Here is an 18264-nt window from a genome sequence, read left to right as displayed (position 1 = left end):
CGCCCTGCCCGGCCCGGCCCGCGCAAGCGCGGCGGCTCCACCCCTTCGCCGGGCAGCGGCTTCCAAAATGGCGGCGCCCAGGGCGACTTCCCCCACCGCGTGGAAGGCGGCCTATCATTCCGCCGGACAGGGCCGCGGGGGCGGGCCTTCAGCCGCCGGACAGCTCCAGCAGCCAGTAGAAGGTCGGCGCGGCGTGTCGTCATCTCACTGAGGCGCTCCCGGGAGGGATGCTGCGGTCCCTCTCGCGGCGTCTCCCTCGTACCGGGGTCCCAGCGCTGGGACCCGTCGACACCCCCCGGCTCTGCTCTGCCCTGCCCCCATGGGCTCCCCCTCAGCCCCGTGTCCGCCAGCGCCTTTCCAGGGGCGCTCCTGCGGGCGGCCTCGCCGAGGGGCGCCGCGGGCCGGTGTCTGCCCGGCCCAGAGCAGCCCCTCTGCGGCCGCCGTGCTCCATCGAGCTCATCGGTGCTGGTCGATATCTAAAGGGCGGCTGTCAGGGGGATGGAGCCAGACTCTTTTCACCTGTGCCCGGCGACAGGACGAGGGGCGACGGACACAAGCTGGAAAAACGGGAAATTCCGTCTCAATGGGAGGAGGAGCTTCTCGACTGTCATGGTGCCAGCGCCCGGGAAGAGGCTGCCCGGGAAGGTGATGGAGTCTCCTTCTCTGGAGACATCCAAAGCCCGCTGGGATGCGATCCTGTCCAGCCTGCTCTGGGTAACCCTGCTCTGGCAGGGGGTTGGACTAGATGATCTCCGAAGGACCCTTCCAACCCTGACCTCCTCACGCTGCTCCTCATCCTTTCCCAGTGTTGCCCCAGAGGCTCCTTTCCAGCTCCCAACAGGCTGCACGGTGCTGCAGAAGTGGGGAGAGGAAGACCTCAGTGGCAGGACATCAGGCAGGAGCTCCTGAGCACCTTTTGTTTTTCACTGGTTCCTGGCAAGGGAGCAGGGAGCTGCTGAGAAACTCTGCAGCCTCCGTCTTGCTTTATGTATTGTATAGAGCGTGGTGTAGCTGCTTGACAATAACCCCCTGTGTTATTAGCAGTGTTGTAATTTCCTGCTCTCCTTTCCCCTTTGCAGAGACTCGTGAAATGTTGCCGTGGAGCTGGAAGGGGCTCTGGAAGGAGAGGAGCTCTGTGCAGTCAGTAGTAGGCAAGACATGAACCTTCAGTCCCATTGGCACCGCAGCTGGGAAGACTGGGAAGGCACTGCCCATTGGAGAGGGTCTTGCTGAGCCCCGGTCGCTGGCGAGATGCCTGCAGGTCCATGAAGGAGGAGGAGGTTGTGCTTGGAAAGGGAAAGGCTCACGGTTTTTGCTATCATTGGCTTGTTCTTACTGAGCTTCGTTAACAATCTTCCCGTTTTCCCCCTCTCCTAGTCAGAATGTAGAAAATTATCCTAATGGAGTGGAGGATCCAACTTGCTATGGGCAGTCTCAGTAAGGCTTGTGCTTATGTGCAGTACTCGTGGAGCAAGATGGCTCCTGTCCATCTTCTGCACCAGAGACTTTGGAACATGACCTCTGGTGTTTCTCACTCTAGGATCCTTGGTGCCAGCATTTCCGAGATGGGAGGAGAGTATGAAGGAATTCACTTTGTGTCCGATGAACTTCATCGGTGCAGGCAAACGTGAGAACTAGAATAGAAGTGAAAGGGAAGGAAGCAACAAGTATGTGTCAAATGATGAGGCAAGAGGAGAGGAAGACTTGAGTGCAGAGAGGAACTGGGCATCAGAAAGAGCGTGGGAAGAGGGCCAAGGGCATGTGGCCAGGAAGAAATCGCAGGAGGAATCAAGCAGCGAAGAGCGAAAATAAAAATCAGGTTGAAGCAAGAGAAGGGGAAGGAAGAGAGACCAAGCCCACGAGCGCAGAGGGAACTGCCTGGCACAGCAGTGAGGAGGTGAGCTCCCGGCAGGGCTGCAGCTGGCCCCAGCTGGGCAGCGACCCTCACCCTGCAGGGAGATTCGGGGACGTGCCAGCCGATCCCACCAGAGACCCAGCATCATCGCTGCGTGGCCGTTGGGCAGACAGCATGGAGCTCTGGCTGGCTGGTGGCCTTCTGCCCCTGCTGCTCCTCGCCTGGCTGCCCGCTGGTGAGTCTCCCCTCGGTTCTGAACTCTTCCCGCTTTGCCTGCAGGAGGTTTGGGAGGTGGCTGCTGTTTCTTTGTCCTCTCTTGCAGCATTTAAACCCCCTTTCTGCGCCAGCACCTCTGCCCTGTGCCTTGCAGAGGGTTCTCCTCCTGCAATTGCCCGTGCCCCGGCTGCGGGCTCTGCCCGTGGGCACCGGATTTCAGGTGCTGAGGCTTTGAACCAGCATCACTTCAGCAGCAGGGAGAGAAAACAGTCAGGGCAAGGGAAGAAAACAGAGATGTTTGTAAGCCTGACAACTGCGAAGGGGGTCAGCTTTATGTGGAGGATGTGGATATTCCTTAATACTAACCCAGCCTTCCACGGTTGTTTTTTATTGCAGGACTCACTTACCAGGTTTCAGCCATGATCAATGTGTCCGTAGGGTTAGATTTTGCCTTGCAGTGCCTGCTCCAAACAAACTCAACCACCACCACCACTGGGGAGGTGAAGTGTTTTAATTCCACCCCAAACAATGGAGAAAAGCAGAGCAAAGGTGCTGTGGCAATGAAAAGTAGTTCCTTCCAGCTTGTCTTCACCAGTGTGAACAAAGCACATACAGGAACGTACACATGCAGGATTGAGAACACAAGGAACGTGTCTGTGAATGGAGATTCCAAAGAGAACAAGGATGGTAAGAGCCACAATCTCACCAACACCCACGGGTGACTGGAGCACCCACAGGAGTGTAGAGAAAGAACTGAGGAAGGGAGAGGAGAGAGGGAAAGGAGGGAGAACTCTGCTGAGCAGGTGTGAAGTGACTCAGAGGTTCAGGAGCAATTCTGAAGTACTCCAGAGTGAGTATTGGGGGGTGAGATGAAGCCAGACGGTGGCACGTCCTGCTTGGATGGCAGAAGACCCTTCTGCCTAGGTTGCAGGAGGAGGAGGTGTTTTCCTCCTGATCCTCTGATGTTTTCAATCCCTTCTGAGACAGAGAAATGCTTGTCTCACCTCCCTAATCCAGCTGGATTTGGAAGAGAGAACCAGCATCAGCTGCTGGAGGAGGAGACAGTTACTTCACTGTGTCTTTCATAAGCGACATGTGCCAGGGGGATATGACCCGTGCAAGGTCATAGGTATGACCTACATTTCACTTACCGATTATATTTTTGTTTCCTCTGAGGACAGCCAGGCAGGCAGAAGAGTCAGACACCACCATGGAGTGCACGTTCAAGATTTGGTTGGAGAATCTCACAGTGAAGTGGTACAAACCTGCAGATCTAGAGGTGGGGAACCGAACCCACACCACGGCTCTAGGAAAAAACTGTACCAGTCCCAGCGTGTGTGCAGTCAACATGAGAATCTGCGAGTGTAGAGTGTCCATCACAAGATTAAACTTGACAGACACTGGAAACGGCATGCAAGGGACACTTTCCAGTAAGTGGCAGCACTTCCATTTTCGTGGGGGTGATGAGTGGGCAGAGAAGGGTGCTACACTGAATGCTCCCTGCAGTACCACCTGCCATTTCCCCTGAAAGCATCCCGGGCACTGGAGGGGCTGACCCAGCACGGCTCTTGTGGCAGATTTATCCCACCATGGAGCTGTTTGGCCATCGGGTCCTTGAAACAGGGCCTGCCCCATGCTCCACCTGTGGCACATCAGCTGAGGTGGTAGGAGCGGGACAGCCAGGCCTGTGGATTCCAGATCCTTGCCCCAAAGTGGAGGGGGGAGCAGGGTGTCCTCTGGCTCTGGGCAGCCTCTCACTTGTGTTTCTGTTTTCCAGGCTGTGGCACTGAGGCACCTCAGAACAGTGTCACCGAGAAGGGCACCTCTCTGAAAGGAGAGAAAGATGAGCAGCAAGGGGGAAAACAGATCCTGATGTTTTCTGGTGAGTGGGTGGGAGCTGCTGGCAAACTGGGGTAGGCACTGATCAAGGCTGTGATGCTGGGAAGACGCTCTGATGCTCCAAGCAGATTCCTGTCTGAATTTGGATGAGTTCAGATGAGTTTTTGGAGACTGTTCCCTGTGGGATTTTGTCATCAGCTTGGGGCTGTGGGGGCTGCAGGTGGTTTGGGGTCTGGAAGCCCAAGCTTGGAAAAAGAACCCCCAGAAGAGGCAACGGCAGCGGGTGTCTCTGTGAGGTGGGATGGTGGCTCACGAGTGCCTCTGTGATGTTTGTGTGTGCAGGACTCAACTTTCTGCTGTGTGTCCTCTTCGGTTTAGCAGTTGGGACGCTTCTTTACATGCCGATAATTGGCATTCTGCTGTGGCAGTGCCAAAAGAACAGAAAAGGTAAGGGTAAACCCACACTGAGTCTCTGTCTCCTGTGGCAGCTGTTTGGCATCTCCTCACCTGATGATCTGGACAGGCCCAGGCTTTAAAGATGTCCATCTTCAATATCCTACTGCTCCTGATCACTCGGTGTTCCCTGCATGATTCTGTCCTCCTGGACAAGCTGTCCTGGGGTGGGGAGAAGGTTCACCCCCTCCCTTCCCTCTGGCTATTTGCTGATGAGAGCTCAGTTATAGCAGAAGCCATAGTGCAAGTGAAACAGGTCCTGCACATCTCCACAGTTCCAGAAGTGTCCAGCTCAGAGCTCTTCTCCAGCCCCTCCAAGGGCTTTTAAATCCTTGTTAACCCCTCCTGCCCTTTGGCCATTTTCAGAGCCAGCCAGCCACAGAGCCCCATCCTCTCCTGCAACAAAAGCAGGACGAATGCAGATGTCTTCTTCATTTAAATTAATGGTCATTATCATTATTTTAACTACTATTTAAACTACGTTTCATTTTTCAGAAAAGCTTGTAGCCATGCAAGTGGTGGAGGAGGATCAGCTCAGCACGGTAAGCCAGGGAGCACTTTGCATGTATTGTTTCCTTCTCTCTGTAAAAAAACCAAAAAAACAAAACAAAAAAAAACCAACCAAAAAACCAAAACCACCAAAAAAACCCCACTGGCTGTTGAATACCCATTTAAGGGATTTCAGAGTAAAATCAGCTTTGCTTTCTGAGAACATGGTTCTGAACGCTTATTAATTCCTACTAAATTCGAGCTTACAACCTTCTGAATAGGTGGCACTCTGAGCAAGCTGGATAATGCTTGGGCAGTGCAAATAGTTGTGCCAGTGGCAAAAAAATGGCAGGGGAGATGGAGAAGGTAAAGCCACGGCTCCTCATTGCTGTCTCCCTTGCAGGCAGCCCCAGTGACGGGGACTGAAGAGCTGACCTACGCTAACCTGAAGTTTGAGAAGGAGAGAAAACCCACCTCCTCCGACGTCATTTACACCAAGATCAAACCACTGCAACAAAAGCAGGGTGGTGGGGATGGTGGGGATGCTGGTGCTGCCAACACAGAAGTGGATGTGTTCCCCGAGGGAGAGGGCAAATGAAGGAGAAAAGAGGGATGAGCAGCTTGGTGTGCCCTTGTCAGGGTCATCATCCCCAAAAAATAGGTGTTAGTTTGTATGTAAGTGCAATCTTGGCAACTGAAGCCACCTATTTATCCCCAAATGGCTGCACCACTGTGCTTTACAGTCCCTTGGAAGAAGCCATCTCCTGTGGTAAGGACAGTGCTCTTCCAACCATTCTTGCCCTTGCCTTCCCGCAGCCCCAGGCACCACCAAGCTTCAGCAACTCCTTTTGTGGTCTCTGCTCATAAACAGGCTCTTCTAGCAACTTGTTCCATGTTTCAGTGATGCCACCATGGTTCAGGAAGCACTTGGTGTCCCCTTGGTGCTGGACATGCTGGGTGGGGTGTCCATGGAAAGGTCCTCTGGGTGCTGCAAAAGCCCTGGAGCAGTTGTCTGGATTTTCTCCAGAGCAGGCACCTGTTGTGACACGAGTTGCCCTTGCTCTGGTTTCACTTGCTCGAAACAGAAGGAGCAAGGCTGGAACAGTATAATTTGCTTCGCAGAGGTGTGACGTGGGTGCTGCTGCAGTGATCTATGTGCATCTGCTTCATGCCAGGAGTGGACATGTGTCTTCATGCATGTAGAGCTTTCCTGTAATTTGTTTTTTTTTTTTTTAAAAGGAAAAGAGAAAATGCGATGTTTTCTCCCTTAGTGTGTCCACTGCCGTACTGCTGATGGAGACTCGGTGAAGTCCATCAGGAATAGCCAGCAAGGCCTGGAGTCTTTCTGATCTCCCCATGTTTTCAGAGCAGCTGACAGTAGGAAACATCCCCATAGTAGTGGTGGTGGAGCTCCGGGTGTCCTGGGGGCAAAGCTCGGGTCACACATGGCCAGGAAGACACAGGCAAAGGCTACAGACAGGGGAAAATTGGGGGGAAAAAAACCCCAACATTTGGGGGGAGCAAGCAGACCCTCAAGTGTTGTGTCTAGTTTGGGGCCCCTCACGACAGGGAAGACACTGAGGTGCTGGAGTGTGTCCAGAGAAGGGCAACGGAGCTGGTGAGGGGTCTGGAGCACAAGTCTTGGGAGAGGGAGCTGGGGGTGTTCAGCCTGGAGAAAAGGAGGCTGAGGGGAGACCTTCTTCCTCTCTCCAAATCCCTGAAAGGAGGGTGTAGCCAGGGGGTGTTGGTCTCTTCTCCCAAGTCACAGGCGATGGGACAAGAGGGAACGGCCTCAAGTTGGGCCAGGGGAGGTTTAGGATGGATATTGGGAAAATTTTCTTCACTGAAAGGGTTGTCAAACACTGGAACAGGCTGCCCAGGGAAGAGGTGGAGTTGCCATCCCTGGAGGGATTTAAAAGCCGGACAGACATGGTGCTGGGACATGAGTTAGTGGTAACTTAGCAGTGCTGGGTTAACAGTTGGGCTTAATGATCTTAAGGGTCTTTTCCAACTGGAATTATTCTATGATTCTATTTAGCCAAGCTGGGTGGCCCTTGGGCACAGCCCTTCTCATGTTCCTACAGCATGAAATGACCAATGTTGTTATTTTAAGGAGAAAAGGGTTAAAAAAAAGCCGACCTCAACTAAGATGGGCTGCTCATTACTCTAAGAAAGCTGAGCAGGACACCTGGGACTTGTATTAAGACCCTTGGCAGCCAGTTCTCCCTTACAGCGGCAACAGAAAAAGCTTCAGAGGCAGCAAATACAGCTGCAGATAAGTTCTTCAGCATCCCACTGGCCACAAGAGAAGGCCACGAGGAAAGGAAAAACCCAAAGGACATGTGTAGAATGACATGATCACTAAATTGCAGATGCAAAATCAGAAAACTAAAGTACAATATGAGTTAAGAATAACGAGGGCTGTGAAAGGCTCTGCATTTGCTCAACTGCCTTAAAAAGAAGAGGAAGGAAAAGTAAAAGTTTGGCCTATTGCTTCACCTCAAAAGGGTCAGTAACCCGTGAGGTGGAGAAAGTTGGGATGTTCGTAGTGTGGCTTTTGCATTCTCCCTTACGCCCCAGGTTAGTGGGGGTCAGATGTGGGATAACGTTTTTAACAAGGGACCTAGCACAAGGTACCAGGAAAGAAGCCGTGGAGTTGCCTTGGAGCAGTTTCACGAGTGAGCAGGAGGTGAGGAAACGCAGGCAGGGTTGCTTAAGGAACTAGCTGGGACAATCTCTCAAGATCTCAGTGGCTTTTACAATCATGCGCAGGAAGGGTGGGAACGGCATTTTTGTCCATTGACTATTTTTAAAAACGTGAAGCAGTTCAGCCAGAGCTGAGCCTCCGAGCTTCAGTTCTCAGAAAGATCTTATCACAAGTGGTTAAGGAAACGTGTGAAGATAAAATGATAATAAACACAATGCCCTCCTTGCCCCAAATGCATACGTGCTGCTGCCCGATGTGGTCCCTAAGCTTCACACCCGATGTCACGGTGATGTTGGGCGCTGGTGGACAACTCCTCAGTGCTACGGTCACTGCCAGCCCTGTTCCTACATGCTCCTCAAGTGAACCTCCCGCAGAACACAAGGTCTTGAGCACACAGGAGAGACTTGGCCTCCCCTGTGCTCCCTGCCCAGTGGAAAAGCAGCAGGAATCCACGGGGGAAAGAACAGGGATGTTTCCCTTTCTGGGAAAACCCAGAAAGACCAAAGGGAAAAAGGAAAAATAAGGCAAGGAGCAGAAGAAGAGGAATGGGGAAGGTTGGGGATGGTGAGGGTGGCGGGGGGGGAAAGGACTGTAGTATAGATGGATGGCGTGAAAAAGAGAAGAGGCCAGCAAGGAGAAGAGAGAAAACAGAAGAGAATTAGAGAAAGAAGAACAGAAGGAGAGAGGTGAAAGGAAGCGGAGTGGAGAAAGAGAAGGAGAGACCGAAAGAGTCAGAAGGGAAGACACTGAGGGAGGAAAATGGCTTGGGCTGAGGAAGGCACCAGCCTCACTTTGCTGTGGGAAAAAGAGCAGGTAATTCGTTGGGTGATTAATCAAATTTCTGCTGGCAAGTTCATTGGACTTTGACACCTCCAAAGCTCTCGGAGACGTCAGGGCCAGGCCCGGGGAGAGGTTTATTTCCTGCTCTGCAGAGGGCACACCTCCCTCCCCATCTCGCAGAGCATCTCCTCCTCATCCAGGAGACCCAATTTCTCCAGAAGGGAAGGTTACAAGCAGACATCGTGTTTAATTAAGAGCAAAGTAGCACATGTAAAGCAAGCTGCAAAGATGCAGCGAAGAACTTCCTGGTCTTTGCACCCATGGCCCTCTGAAGGCCACCAAGGTGGGCCATGCTTTTCCCAGCAGGAAGAAAAGCAGCGGCTCAAATTCATGGGGAGAAAAGCAGGTGAGCATGCCAGTGCTGAGCTCCACAGCTCACAGTTGAAGTTGTGCAAGAGAACATCACAGAATCACAGAATTATCTAGGCTGGAAGAGACCCTCAGGATCATCGAGTCCAGCCATAAACATCCCAGTGTTGAGGGATGGTTGTTTAGCATAAATAAGTATGGCCCAGGTCCAGCACACACAGGGGTGCACAGCTCGCTCCCTGCCACAGAGCGCTGTGATTTTTATCCCTCTGTGCTCTCAGCAGCCATGTGTAAGAGGTGAGCACGCAGGTCAGTCCCGCACTCCCCACAGGCCCTACCCGGCCCTGTGTTTCCAACCCAGGTCATTCGGAGAGAGGGCAGCAGCAAGGAGTTCAGAGGAACACGGGAATAGGTCAGCTGCTGGGAGAAAAATCAGGGAAGCTTCACTGAAAATGAAGTCACAGCGACATAACTCTGCTGCAAGGCACGTCTGCCCACTGGGGACCCCCACAGAATTGCCATTGCAGAGCTGGCTCAACAGCACATGGGGACCTGAACTGTGTCTGCTGATTCAGTTAATCCTACTTCAGTGAGTCCTTTCAGCCCCTTCCCACCATCACAGCAGTGAGAGGGAGGTGTCCAACTCTTCTCCCTGGGATCTAGTGACAGGATGAGCATGAATGGTTCAAAGCTGCGCCAGGAGAGGTTCAGACTGGACATGAAGAAGCATTTCTTTACCAAGAAGGTGGTAAAGCACTGGGAACAGGCTTCTGGAGAGGCAGTGGGTATCTCAAGCCTGGCAGGGTTTAAAAGGCATCTGGACAATACCCTTAATAACATGCTTTATCTTGGTCAGCCCTGAATTGGTCAGGCAGATATCGCTGTAGGTACCTTCCAACTGAAATACTCTGTTCTATTCTAGGCACAGCCTCAGCCTGCTCCCTCCACAGGGACAAGTGCCACCTTCCAGGTGCAGGGTGGATGGTCAGACACAAGAACTGGGGGCGGGAGAAGGAAGAGGGGGCAGGCAGGGTGGCTGGAGGCTGTAGCAGACAAGGGAAGGGGGGTTAAGGGACAAACGCTCCTCAAACTCAGCCTGGCAGGAGCATATTCCCACCCAGCTGATGCTCCGCTGCCAAACTCTCACCCTTTGAGGGCCTCTCCCACAGCAAGAGCGAGTTACACAGTTTAAAGAGAACAAGATTGTACAGTTTTAACCATCATTAACTGAACTTAGCAGTATCTGAAAGTGCTTCCAGCTTGTTTAAATTCCAGTTGAGTGAATCACTGTAAAACAAAAGCTTCTGCTGCTTCCTCCTCCTTCTCTTATCTTATTTACTCCTGAAAGGAAAGCTGAGTTCAGGTTAAGGGCTGTCTTCATCAGGGACCCTTCACATGGAGACATGCAGAGATCTATCTTCTGCCAACAGTGAGGCTGAAAACAGGCAGTAAAATCCCCAAAGGTCATAGGTGTGCATTTCCTAAGACGGGAGTGGACAGGAGGTTCATTGCAAGATGCTCATCTCCTTTGGAGTTCTTGCTGATGACAGAGGCAGGGACTTGGGTGAGGAAGGGGTCTGGGAAATCCATGATCTTGCTGGAGGGCAGCTGTCCCTCTAAATACAAGTTCTCAGAGGTCTCCATTGCCACCAGCCCCTCATATTCCCCTCTGGCTCCCACAAAGTACCACACAACCTGCTTTGCACACCTCAGGGACTTCCCTCCCCTCGCTCCCTGCAGGCCGCCTTCTCCCCACTCAACCAGGAGAAGGCCTCTTTCTGAAATCTAGACCAAATAAAAAAGTTAATTTAAGCAGCTTGATTCTGTTCTTTCCAGTAGGCACCACATACTTGAGTCAGGGCACCACATACTTGAGTCATGTTTTCAGTGGAACAATTTATGGAGAACTCCAAGATGCAACCCAAGATTTAAATGGTTCCAGAAATCACTGAGAGGCTGAGAAAAAGGAGAGATGTGCTTAGAATGCCACTGATACCAGTCTTAAATGCTTTGCTGTTGGTCACTTTTATTTCAAGAACAGAACAGCCTTTTATCCCAGCTCCCCCATGCAAATTCAGTGCCTAACTCTGGTAGCACAACAAGAAGCAGTCACATCCCATAGAGCAAGAGCTCCAAACAGAGCAATCCCTGCCGAAGACACTGGCTTTGGGCTTTCCTCCTCTCCCTCCTGGGGTGAGAAGCAAGTCTGGCACAGAAGGCAAACAGCTCCCTCATCCTGCATCTGCGCAGATGCCTCACTAGCACTAATTACGCAAATAAATAAAGTATCTCATGGAGTGGGAACAGATGGTGACCACAGATTATCTAGAAATTAAGTTATTGCTATGTTTTTACTTATTGGACACTGCAGGTAACTCACTTGGTAATCACCAAGAGGCGACAGTCTCAGATGGCCCTTGTGCTATCAGCTCCTGTTGGACAGAAAGGTGTGGGAGGACAGGACAGACCTTGTTTGATTTGCTCCCTGCCTTAAGGGCAGGAGCTTTCTCACTTTCTCAGTAGGATGGAATCTTTGTCATTTTCATGGAAATAGGTGGGGGCAGGGGATACCATGGGCTGACTCCCAAAACACTTGGAAATTCATCACGCCTGCCAGACTTCACTGATGCTAAGAAAACAGACTGCTGAGTGTACTCACTGCTCCTGACTTGCAACGGAAGCTACTGAGCCACCTTCATGTGGTAAGGAACTACAGGTTCAGGTTTCAGAGAGAGAAGGAGCCCAGTGTCACCTTGAAAGCAGAGCCAGAGCTGCTGATTCATCAGAGAAAATCAGGGCAAATTAGAGGTGTAGGACATGGGCATGAGGAAGCACCAGTCCTGCCACAAGCACATGAGGTCAACCTAACACTTGATTCTACTTCCCTCTGCTGGCGGGACATGCTGTGATGGCCAGCGTTCCAATATCAAGTCAAGCCAGCTAAAACAAGGCATATCATGAAGTCTAATACATAGGAGACCACTTGTCACCAAAGATTATCAAGTAGCCCAAGGTTGATTACAAGAGATGAGCTCACAGCAGTGCCAGTGCCCACAGTGTCCCTTCCCAGAAGGTCTATTGGCTGGAGAGAATGAGCTTGAGAGGATGAGGAGGACTTCAGGAAGAACCTCAGACTGATGGAAAAGCAGAGGAGTCCTTTACAGGACATCCAGAGGCATCTTCATTAGGCATCATGCAGCTGGTTCTCTTTCAGGAGAATCTTCTCTCCAGGCTTGAAGGCTGGCATCCCCAGGTAAGGGCAGCTGGCACAGCGGAACGCATCCCCCAGATAGCACTGACAAGAGGAAGACAAGCACCTGTGGTCATCAGGGGCAACTTTCAGTTCTCTCCCCCTGTGATACAGTTTTTCTAGCTTAAGAGGTGACACACTCCTCAGCCTGCATCAGCACAGAAACCGCTTCCCGTCTCTCAGCTCTCAACCCATGTCTGGTTAGCACGGTTAGCAGGGCAGCACCCTGACCACCACAAGGTCCCCTTGTGCTCCCGTAAAGTGATCTTCCTGGAGCAGATCACCGGTTAGCATGTGCGTGGGGAGGTAAAGGTTTGCTGCTCACTCCTACAAGGGCAGCACTTGCACTGGAACAGAGCAAGTGGGCACAGGACAACAGGCTGGAGCTCTGCAGAAGCTGCACAAGCAGTGTTTGGAAGCAGTAAGCCAGCTTGGGGAGCAGTCACTAGAGAACACAGTTCTTAAGACACAAATCATCTACTGCAAACCACAGTATAGAAACAAAAATGACTATTTACATTTCCACAGGCAGATTTGGGCTGCGAGCTCTTCTTCTCCTGTTCCAGCTCTTCAGCCAGGCCACACGTGCTGTAGAAGAATAAAGAAGTCACCTGCATATTTCTGCCTAAAGGTTGTGAGTCACCAACACTTGTTTGAGCCCTACTCACACGCAACAGCTCTCGCTCTGTCACACGACCCAGCTGACTCCAGGACTCTCATGCTCTTCATTTTGTTCCTCAACACCATGGTTGGTACAAAAAGTGTTGAAACACACTCCTCAAGTTAAAACTGAGTGAGAAATGACTCTACAGCACTTGTCATGTGTGCTATTTCTCCTTGAAATCTGAGAAAACAGGGCTTTAGCCAAGGCTGCACAAAACGTGCCTTCACCTTCAAGACTGTTGATTATACCAGTGTGGTAATTTGTAGCAGCTTTGGTGTGGTTAATTTTCATTGTATTTGGATTTATATTCAAATAGTTAAGATAAGAAAGGACATGAACTAAGAGAATTATGCTCTGAAGGGTCTACAATCTTTTAAAAATCCATCCGTTTAATGTTACAGTTAAAAGGTTCACCAATGCTAAACCCAGCACTGACCAATTCTTGCAGGCTTTCTTTTTGCCCATTTCTTTGCAGGACAGAGCTTTGAGGGATGATGGATCTGGCTTTTTCAAATCCTCTGAATCCAACAGCTCATCGGAGTCCAAAAGATCCTGAAAATATACAGGAAACATGGAAAATAACATGCAGGAAATTGATTTGTCAGTAGGGAATGACATTGCTGTGTTATGTTTGAAGAAATGCCAGCATGAAAGTGCTGCAGCTGTGCCATCTTATCCATGTCCCCTCTGCCCCCTCACCACACCCCTGGGCTCTCAAGACCTCACACAGTAGATGAGATATTTTGCCCTGTGGATTCTTTTCTACCTCTTAAGTTGAAAAGCTTCCCAAGAGGCATGACTGAAGCTATTTAGAGTAGGAAAGGAGAGGAGAGGAGAGAGAAGGAACAACAGCAAAGCCTCACAAACAAGACCAGATACCATCTCTTCATCGTCCATGTCATTGGCAGAGAGCGTCCACAGCTTGGCAGTGGCTGGGTCCACAGAGGGCTTTCCTGGAGCCAAAACAAAGGAAGAAATAGTAGTTACTCCAGCCTTTACTCCATCTACTCCCAACAGAGTACAAACAACCTTGGAAAGCCCCACTTCACAGGTTTTTACTGTAGGACTCCCTACCCCAGAGCTGTTTCCCTATTCAGATGCTTGTCCCCCGAGAGGCAGGCAATCCAGACCTTTAGCACGCACCACTCCCTACCTGAAGGACCAGGCTGCTTGGCAAAGGAAAGTTTGAGCTGACTTGAGGATCCCACTTCGAAATTTGGCTTCTTGCCTTCTACCTGGACAATGAGAAGGTCATTGCCTTGGTAACCCAGATGCTCTCGGACCGACTGGGCCTCCTCTGGGGTCAATGCTTCCTTTTGCAGCTGCAATGTAAGATTTTTAGGTTAATCTCACGCAAACTCTCTTATTTCAGCATCCAGTGCCAATGTTCCAGTGAACACAGCCAGCAACTATTTTCAATTCTAAAGAAAAACACTACCTATGCAGTAACTAAAGTTTGTGGCAGGCAGTGTCCGTGCACATTTACAGTAAATCAAGGTAGCTAAACACCTTGTCACCCAGCAAATCCCCAGGAATTGCCATCTACATTTCTAGGTGACTGCAGGAGGGAGCTTCTGGAAACAGTTAGTGTGTACATACCTCCTTCACTTCCACCAACCCAGAGAGAGTCAGAGCTGTGGGGAGTTTGGCTGCTGTCTTGATCCTGCTGTTGTTTCCTGGAAAACATGAAAGCAGGATGTAGAAGGAAGGAAGAACAAGAATAGAGGTCACCGAGAAACATGGAAGAGTAAGAGCTTTAGAAAGAAGTGCTCAACCCAAAGCCCTGCTTTAAAATGGAGCCAGAAAGAGCACAAGCAGCTTGTTTATGAAAATAACAGCCTGGGGTCACAAAGCTGTTCCAGCTCTAGATCTGTCCTATATATGCCAAAACCTTTGTCAACCCAATTTACACCCACCAAAAAAAAGGAAACAAAAACTCACCCCAAAAACCAAACAACAAAATCCCCCAAAATATTTTCACATATTAAGGTGAACAACTCATGAAGTTTTCAAAACATGGACTCCCAAATGAACATTACATTCAGAAACCTAACACTCAAGAGCCTTGTTCTCATAGGCAAAAGCTATTACAATCACTGTTAATCAAAAATTCATTACAGGCTTCTTCTCTTGGGCACAGGATTGTGCTGAACAGAATCCATTTACCATCTCTTGCTAGTCCTAATTGCACTTTATTCCAAGTTCACCTAATGCCAGCCTGCCAGATGTGACTTTGGAAAAGAGAAACCTCATCTACTCCAGACTTTGCATGTTCTTCGTTCCGTCCCAGAAATGTTCCCCCTGCCTGTAAGGTACCACTTGCAACACTGAGAGACTGCCAGCTTCAAAACGTTGGCAAATCTTCCCAAGCTGAAGAAGGCGTTTTTGCTGCCACTTACACCACCATTTTCACTGCTGTAAGTTGTGCCAACAGAAACACCATCAGCAAAGGTGCTTTTGTTCTTATCAGGGGGCATATTATCTCCCACTTCCAGACTGAACCAGATGCCCACACCAGCAAGGTTTGAATGCAGGTCATGTATAAGACAGAGCAGTAATCTTGTGTTCACCACCTTAAGTGCTCCTCCAGCTGTCTCATGGCAGGTGCTCTGGCTTTACTTTAAAACTTAGTCCAAACACTTCTACCTTTTCTGGACAACTATTTCTCATCTGGCTGCTGGGACAGCTTCTCTCACCTTTTGCCATCTGCCTTTAAAATCACTTCAGAAGCACAACATCTGCAACTATTTAACATTAGGCACCCTAGGAGAACACCAATGTCCACCCAGCTTTTCAGTGTAGTTTAGGAACAAGCATATCCAGCACTTTTTATAGAAGGAGAGTGACTGCAAACAGCTCTGACGGCTACCAGCTAAAACACAGGATAAAAATCTTGCTATTCAGGCTAGTGTGTCAGTAGAATGAAAAATCTCTGAACGTCAGTCAGGGTTCCTGTCCTTCCATTTCAGCCTAATCCTCACAAGAATTGCTACATTGCCATGAAAGCAAGGCTGATAAGGATTCTCTCACCTGATTCTGTAACCACTGGTTCTTTCAGGAGAACACGGCCACCTGGCTTAAGTATCCGAGCTATTTCTGCCAGTACCTCTGCACTGTGCTGTGCAGTACTGCCTGGTACCACACCAGAGAGAACAACATCAAAACTGGACTCCCTGTGAGCAGCTGAAAAGAAAGAAAGAGCAAGATGGTACAACTCTAGACATACACACACAGAGCTTTGCTTAATACATCTGTTCCACCTCCCTCCTCATCTCTCATGCTTGCATACAACAGCAATAACTGGTTAAAGACACCAATCACAGGAAGCATGACCAGAGTATATAATTTCTTTGCCCTACTGCCAGTGGTAAGACTTAGCAGTAGGTGCTACTGCTGTAATGCTGGCTTACAAAGCAGGGAAGGTGCCAGCTCACGCAGCAGAAGCACACTCTCCCTCTAAACAAAACAGTGAAAAAATTAAGCTCATTCTTACACTGAAACAGCTGGTTAACATTCTCCACAGAGACACGACTATCAGCTCCCACCAGTGCTTGAATTTTATCCACCAAATCCTTCAGGGCTTCAACTGGTGAGGAGCTGTCCCAGATGATGGCCACACGCTGGCCTGGTGCGACTCCGTACTCCCCCATTTCCGCAGCAGCAGCAAACCTGACTGGCAGAGAGAGGAACGGGTTGGGGAGGGACAGAGAGAAAGGGTAAGTGCCAAGCACAGCATGGACGCCCGTGGACTGTGACTTAATCACAGAGCATCGACTTGTTTTAATAAATGGGGAGTGTTTTCTGCAGACAGGCAGTACAGAGTTCCCACAAGCTGAGCATTAACACGACATTAAGAAATAGCTACACTTAACGACATAATTCAGTTTCCAGTTCAGAGACTAGTTCTGCAAGCAGACTGCAAGCCATGCTTAAAAAGGAAAAAAAAACAAACCAAACCAAAAACCTTACCTGCTTTCCTTAAAGATTTGAATAGAGGCATACACAAGATTTCTGAATTTCCAGACCAGTGACAACTATCTGACATTAAACACTGCCTTGTCTCTCCTACTCAAGCCATGACCTAGTGGAGTTTGCTTCTGCAGTGCAGGAGAACAAAAAATTTAACTTTTGGCATTCCCAGCTTTCCAGATTGAGACCCCCTCAACTCTTATCATTAGCGGTGCTGAGTGAGTGATTACATGGAGGGAAAAGGGGAACAGAAGTGATGTGACAGTTTTGAGGAACCTGTCTGCACTAGTATTTATGAAAGACTGTATTCCTGACAGCATCCAAATAAAATCTGCATTATAGAAGTGACACAACAGTACAATATCAGATGTATCCATTGCAGCACTGGCTACTGAAGCAAATTATCTAGCCTCTTTTACTCTGCTCATCCAATGCAAACCTATTTTCTTTATAATTTAACATGACCACTGAGAACAGAGAGCACACTGGTTGCCCACTGTACCTACAATTAGCTGCAAGCCACACACTTGCTTTGGGACAGCCTGTTATAAGCAAGGTCTTTACCAGAAATCATTGCATTACACATCCTGGGAAATGCCTTGTTGCCATGAAAGCATAACTTACAGATATGTTGTACCAAATTTAACTCCTGCAGCCAGGTGTGGAGTGGATTTTGATCACCTCTTTCTCTGGCTCTAATTGTCATGAACCGCTCTCTCCTGGAAACTGCAAATAAGTTCAGGATGGGATAACCCTGCACCTCGTTTGAGCTACTCTGGTAGGAACTGGCACGAATGCAGCCCACACTACCGACCACAAACGGAGCAGAAGGTCTTGGATGATAGCACCTCACAGTTGGTCTTGTATGCATATGCCACACAAGCTAAGCAACTACAACAGATAGTAACGCACATATTAATCTCATTAAAAAGTCATCTTTCCCAGGAAGAAGGCTGAAACCCTCAAAAAATATACATAAGCTGTTGGGCTAACATGGAGAAAAAATAAATCCAAAGTCACACCTTCTTCTCCGAACAGCAGGTTGCAACCTTTCAAGATGAGTCTGAGCCCAAACTACACCAACAGCAACACCAGCCTGCATCAATCCCTTGAAATGGAGCCTAAAGAAAGTAGGAAGCTACCTCAAAGTCACCTCAAAGACATGACACAATGTCTGCCTTCAGTCAGAGTAAAGGCTAGGAGTTACCCCCAAAGCACGCAGAGTCATATTCCTGATGGGATGACAGCGGCCTGTGGGGGCGGCAGTATTTTTCTCCCTATTTTCCAGCAGAAGGTGGAATTTCCACTCTGTCCTGAGGAGGTGGATCGGAGTAGATGTTGGGCTGGGTGTGCAGCGGGGGCCTTATCTTAATTTCACAAACATTTAACAGCCCTTGAGAGTGGGACTACCCAAAACTGTGCAAGGAAGGCTCTCTAAACAATACTGTAGGTCTCCGGCTTCAACAGATTAAAAATCTACCGCATGTAGCATGTCAAAACTTGAAATTAAAGCCTTCTGAGCATACCTTGCGACGCACAACGGGTCAGGGTGCGACCCCAGGCTGCAGCCACCGCCTGCGCTGCTCCGACAGCAGACGAATATTTTAAATGCGTATAGAAAGCGCAGAACAAGACACATAAAGGAATTTCAAAAGAAACCCTCACCTCCCGCC

At 49.7% G+C, this 18264-nt stretch overlaps 4 protein-coding genes across 4 annotated transcripts in view; 2 read left to right on the top strand and 2 right to left on the bottom strand.

The window, feature by feature from the left end:
* Nucleotides 1–536, bottom strand: part of GFOD2 (glucose-fructose oxidoreductase domain containing 2) — a 15180-nt gene extending 14644 nt beyond the window's left edge. The window contains exon 1 of the mRNA XM_014947556.1: nt 520–536. The gene's annotated coding sequence lies outside the window, so the exon portion shown is untranslated. The remainder of the gene's footprint in view (nt 1–519) is intronic.
* Nucleotides 178–5736, top strand: LOC106891158. Its single transcript, XM_014947487.1, has 9 exons — nt 178–1280; nt 1378–1437; nt 1541–2090; nt 2468–2758; nt 3253–3501; nt 3849–3953; nt 4253–4357; nt 4859–4905; nt 5256–5736. The coding sequence occupies exons 3-9, from the start codon at nt 1760–1762 to the stop codon at nt 5448–5450; spliced, it is 1323 nt and encodes a 440-aa protein (XP_014802973.1). The 5' UTR covers nt 178–1280; nt 1378–1437; nt 1541–1759; the 3' UTR covers nt 5451–5736.
* Nucleotides 5737–10714: 4978 nt separating this feature from the next.
* On the bottom strand, nt 10715–18230 carry CIAPIN1 (cytokine induced apoptosis inhibitor 1). The gene is made up of 9 exons (XM_014947714.1): nt 18118–18230; nt 16116–16295; nt 15653–15805; nt 14222–14298; nt 13776–13944; nt 13502–13575; nt 13059–13174; nt 12477–12546; nt 10715–12003 (listed from the first exon to the last, which is right to left on the bottom strand). The coding sequence occupies exons 2-9, from the start codon at nt 16270–16272 to the stop codon at nt 11893–11895; spliced, it is 927 nt and encodes a 308-aa protein (XP_014803200.1). The 5' UTR covers nt 16273–16295; nt 18118–18230; the 3' UTR covers nt 10715–11892.
* Nucleotides 16217–18264, top strand: part of COQ9 (coenzyme Q9) — an 11706-nt gene continuing 9658 nt past the window's right edge. The window contains exon 1 of the mRNA XM_014947931.1: nt 16217–16338. Within this exon, the coding sequence (XP_014803417.1) occupies nt 16229–16338 (110 nt within the window). The 5' untranslated portion in view covers nt 16217–16228. The remainder of the gene's footprint in view (nt 16339–18264) is intronic.

Source organism: Calidris pugnax, unplaced genomic scaffold, assembly GCF_001431845.1.
Source record: "Calidris pugnax isolate Ruff unplaced genomic scaffold, ASM143184v1 scaffold30, whole genome shotgun sequence".
In the NCBI taxonomy this organism is placed as follows: Eukaryota; Metazoa; Chordata; class Aves; order Charadriiformes; family Scolopacidae; genus Calidris; species Calidris pugnax.
This window is presented reverse-complemented; position numbering and strand designations above follow the sequence as displayed.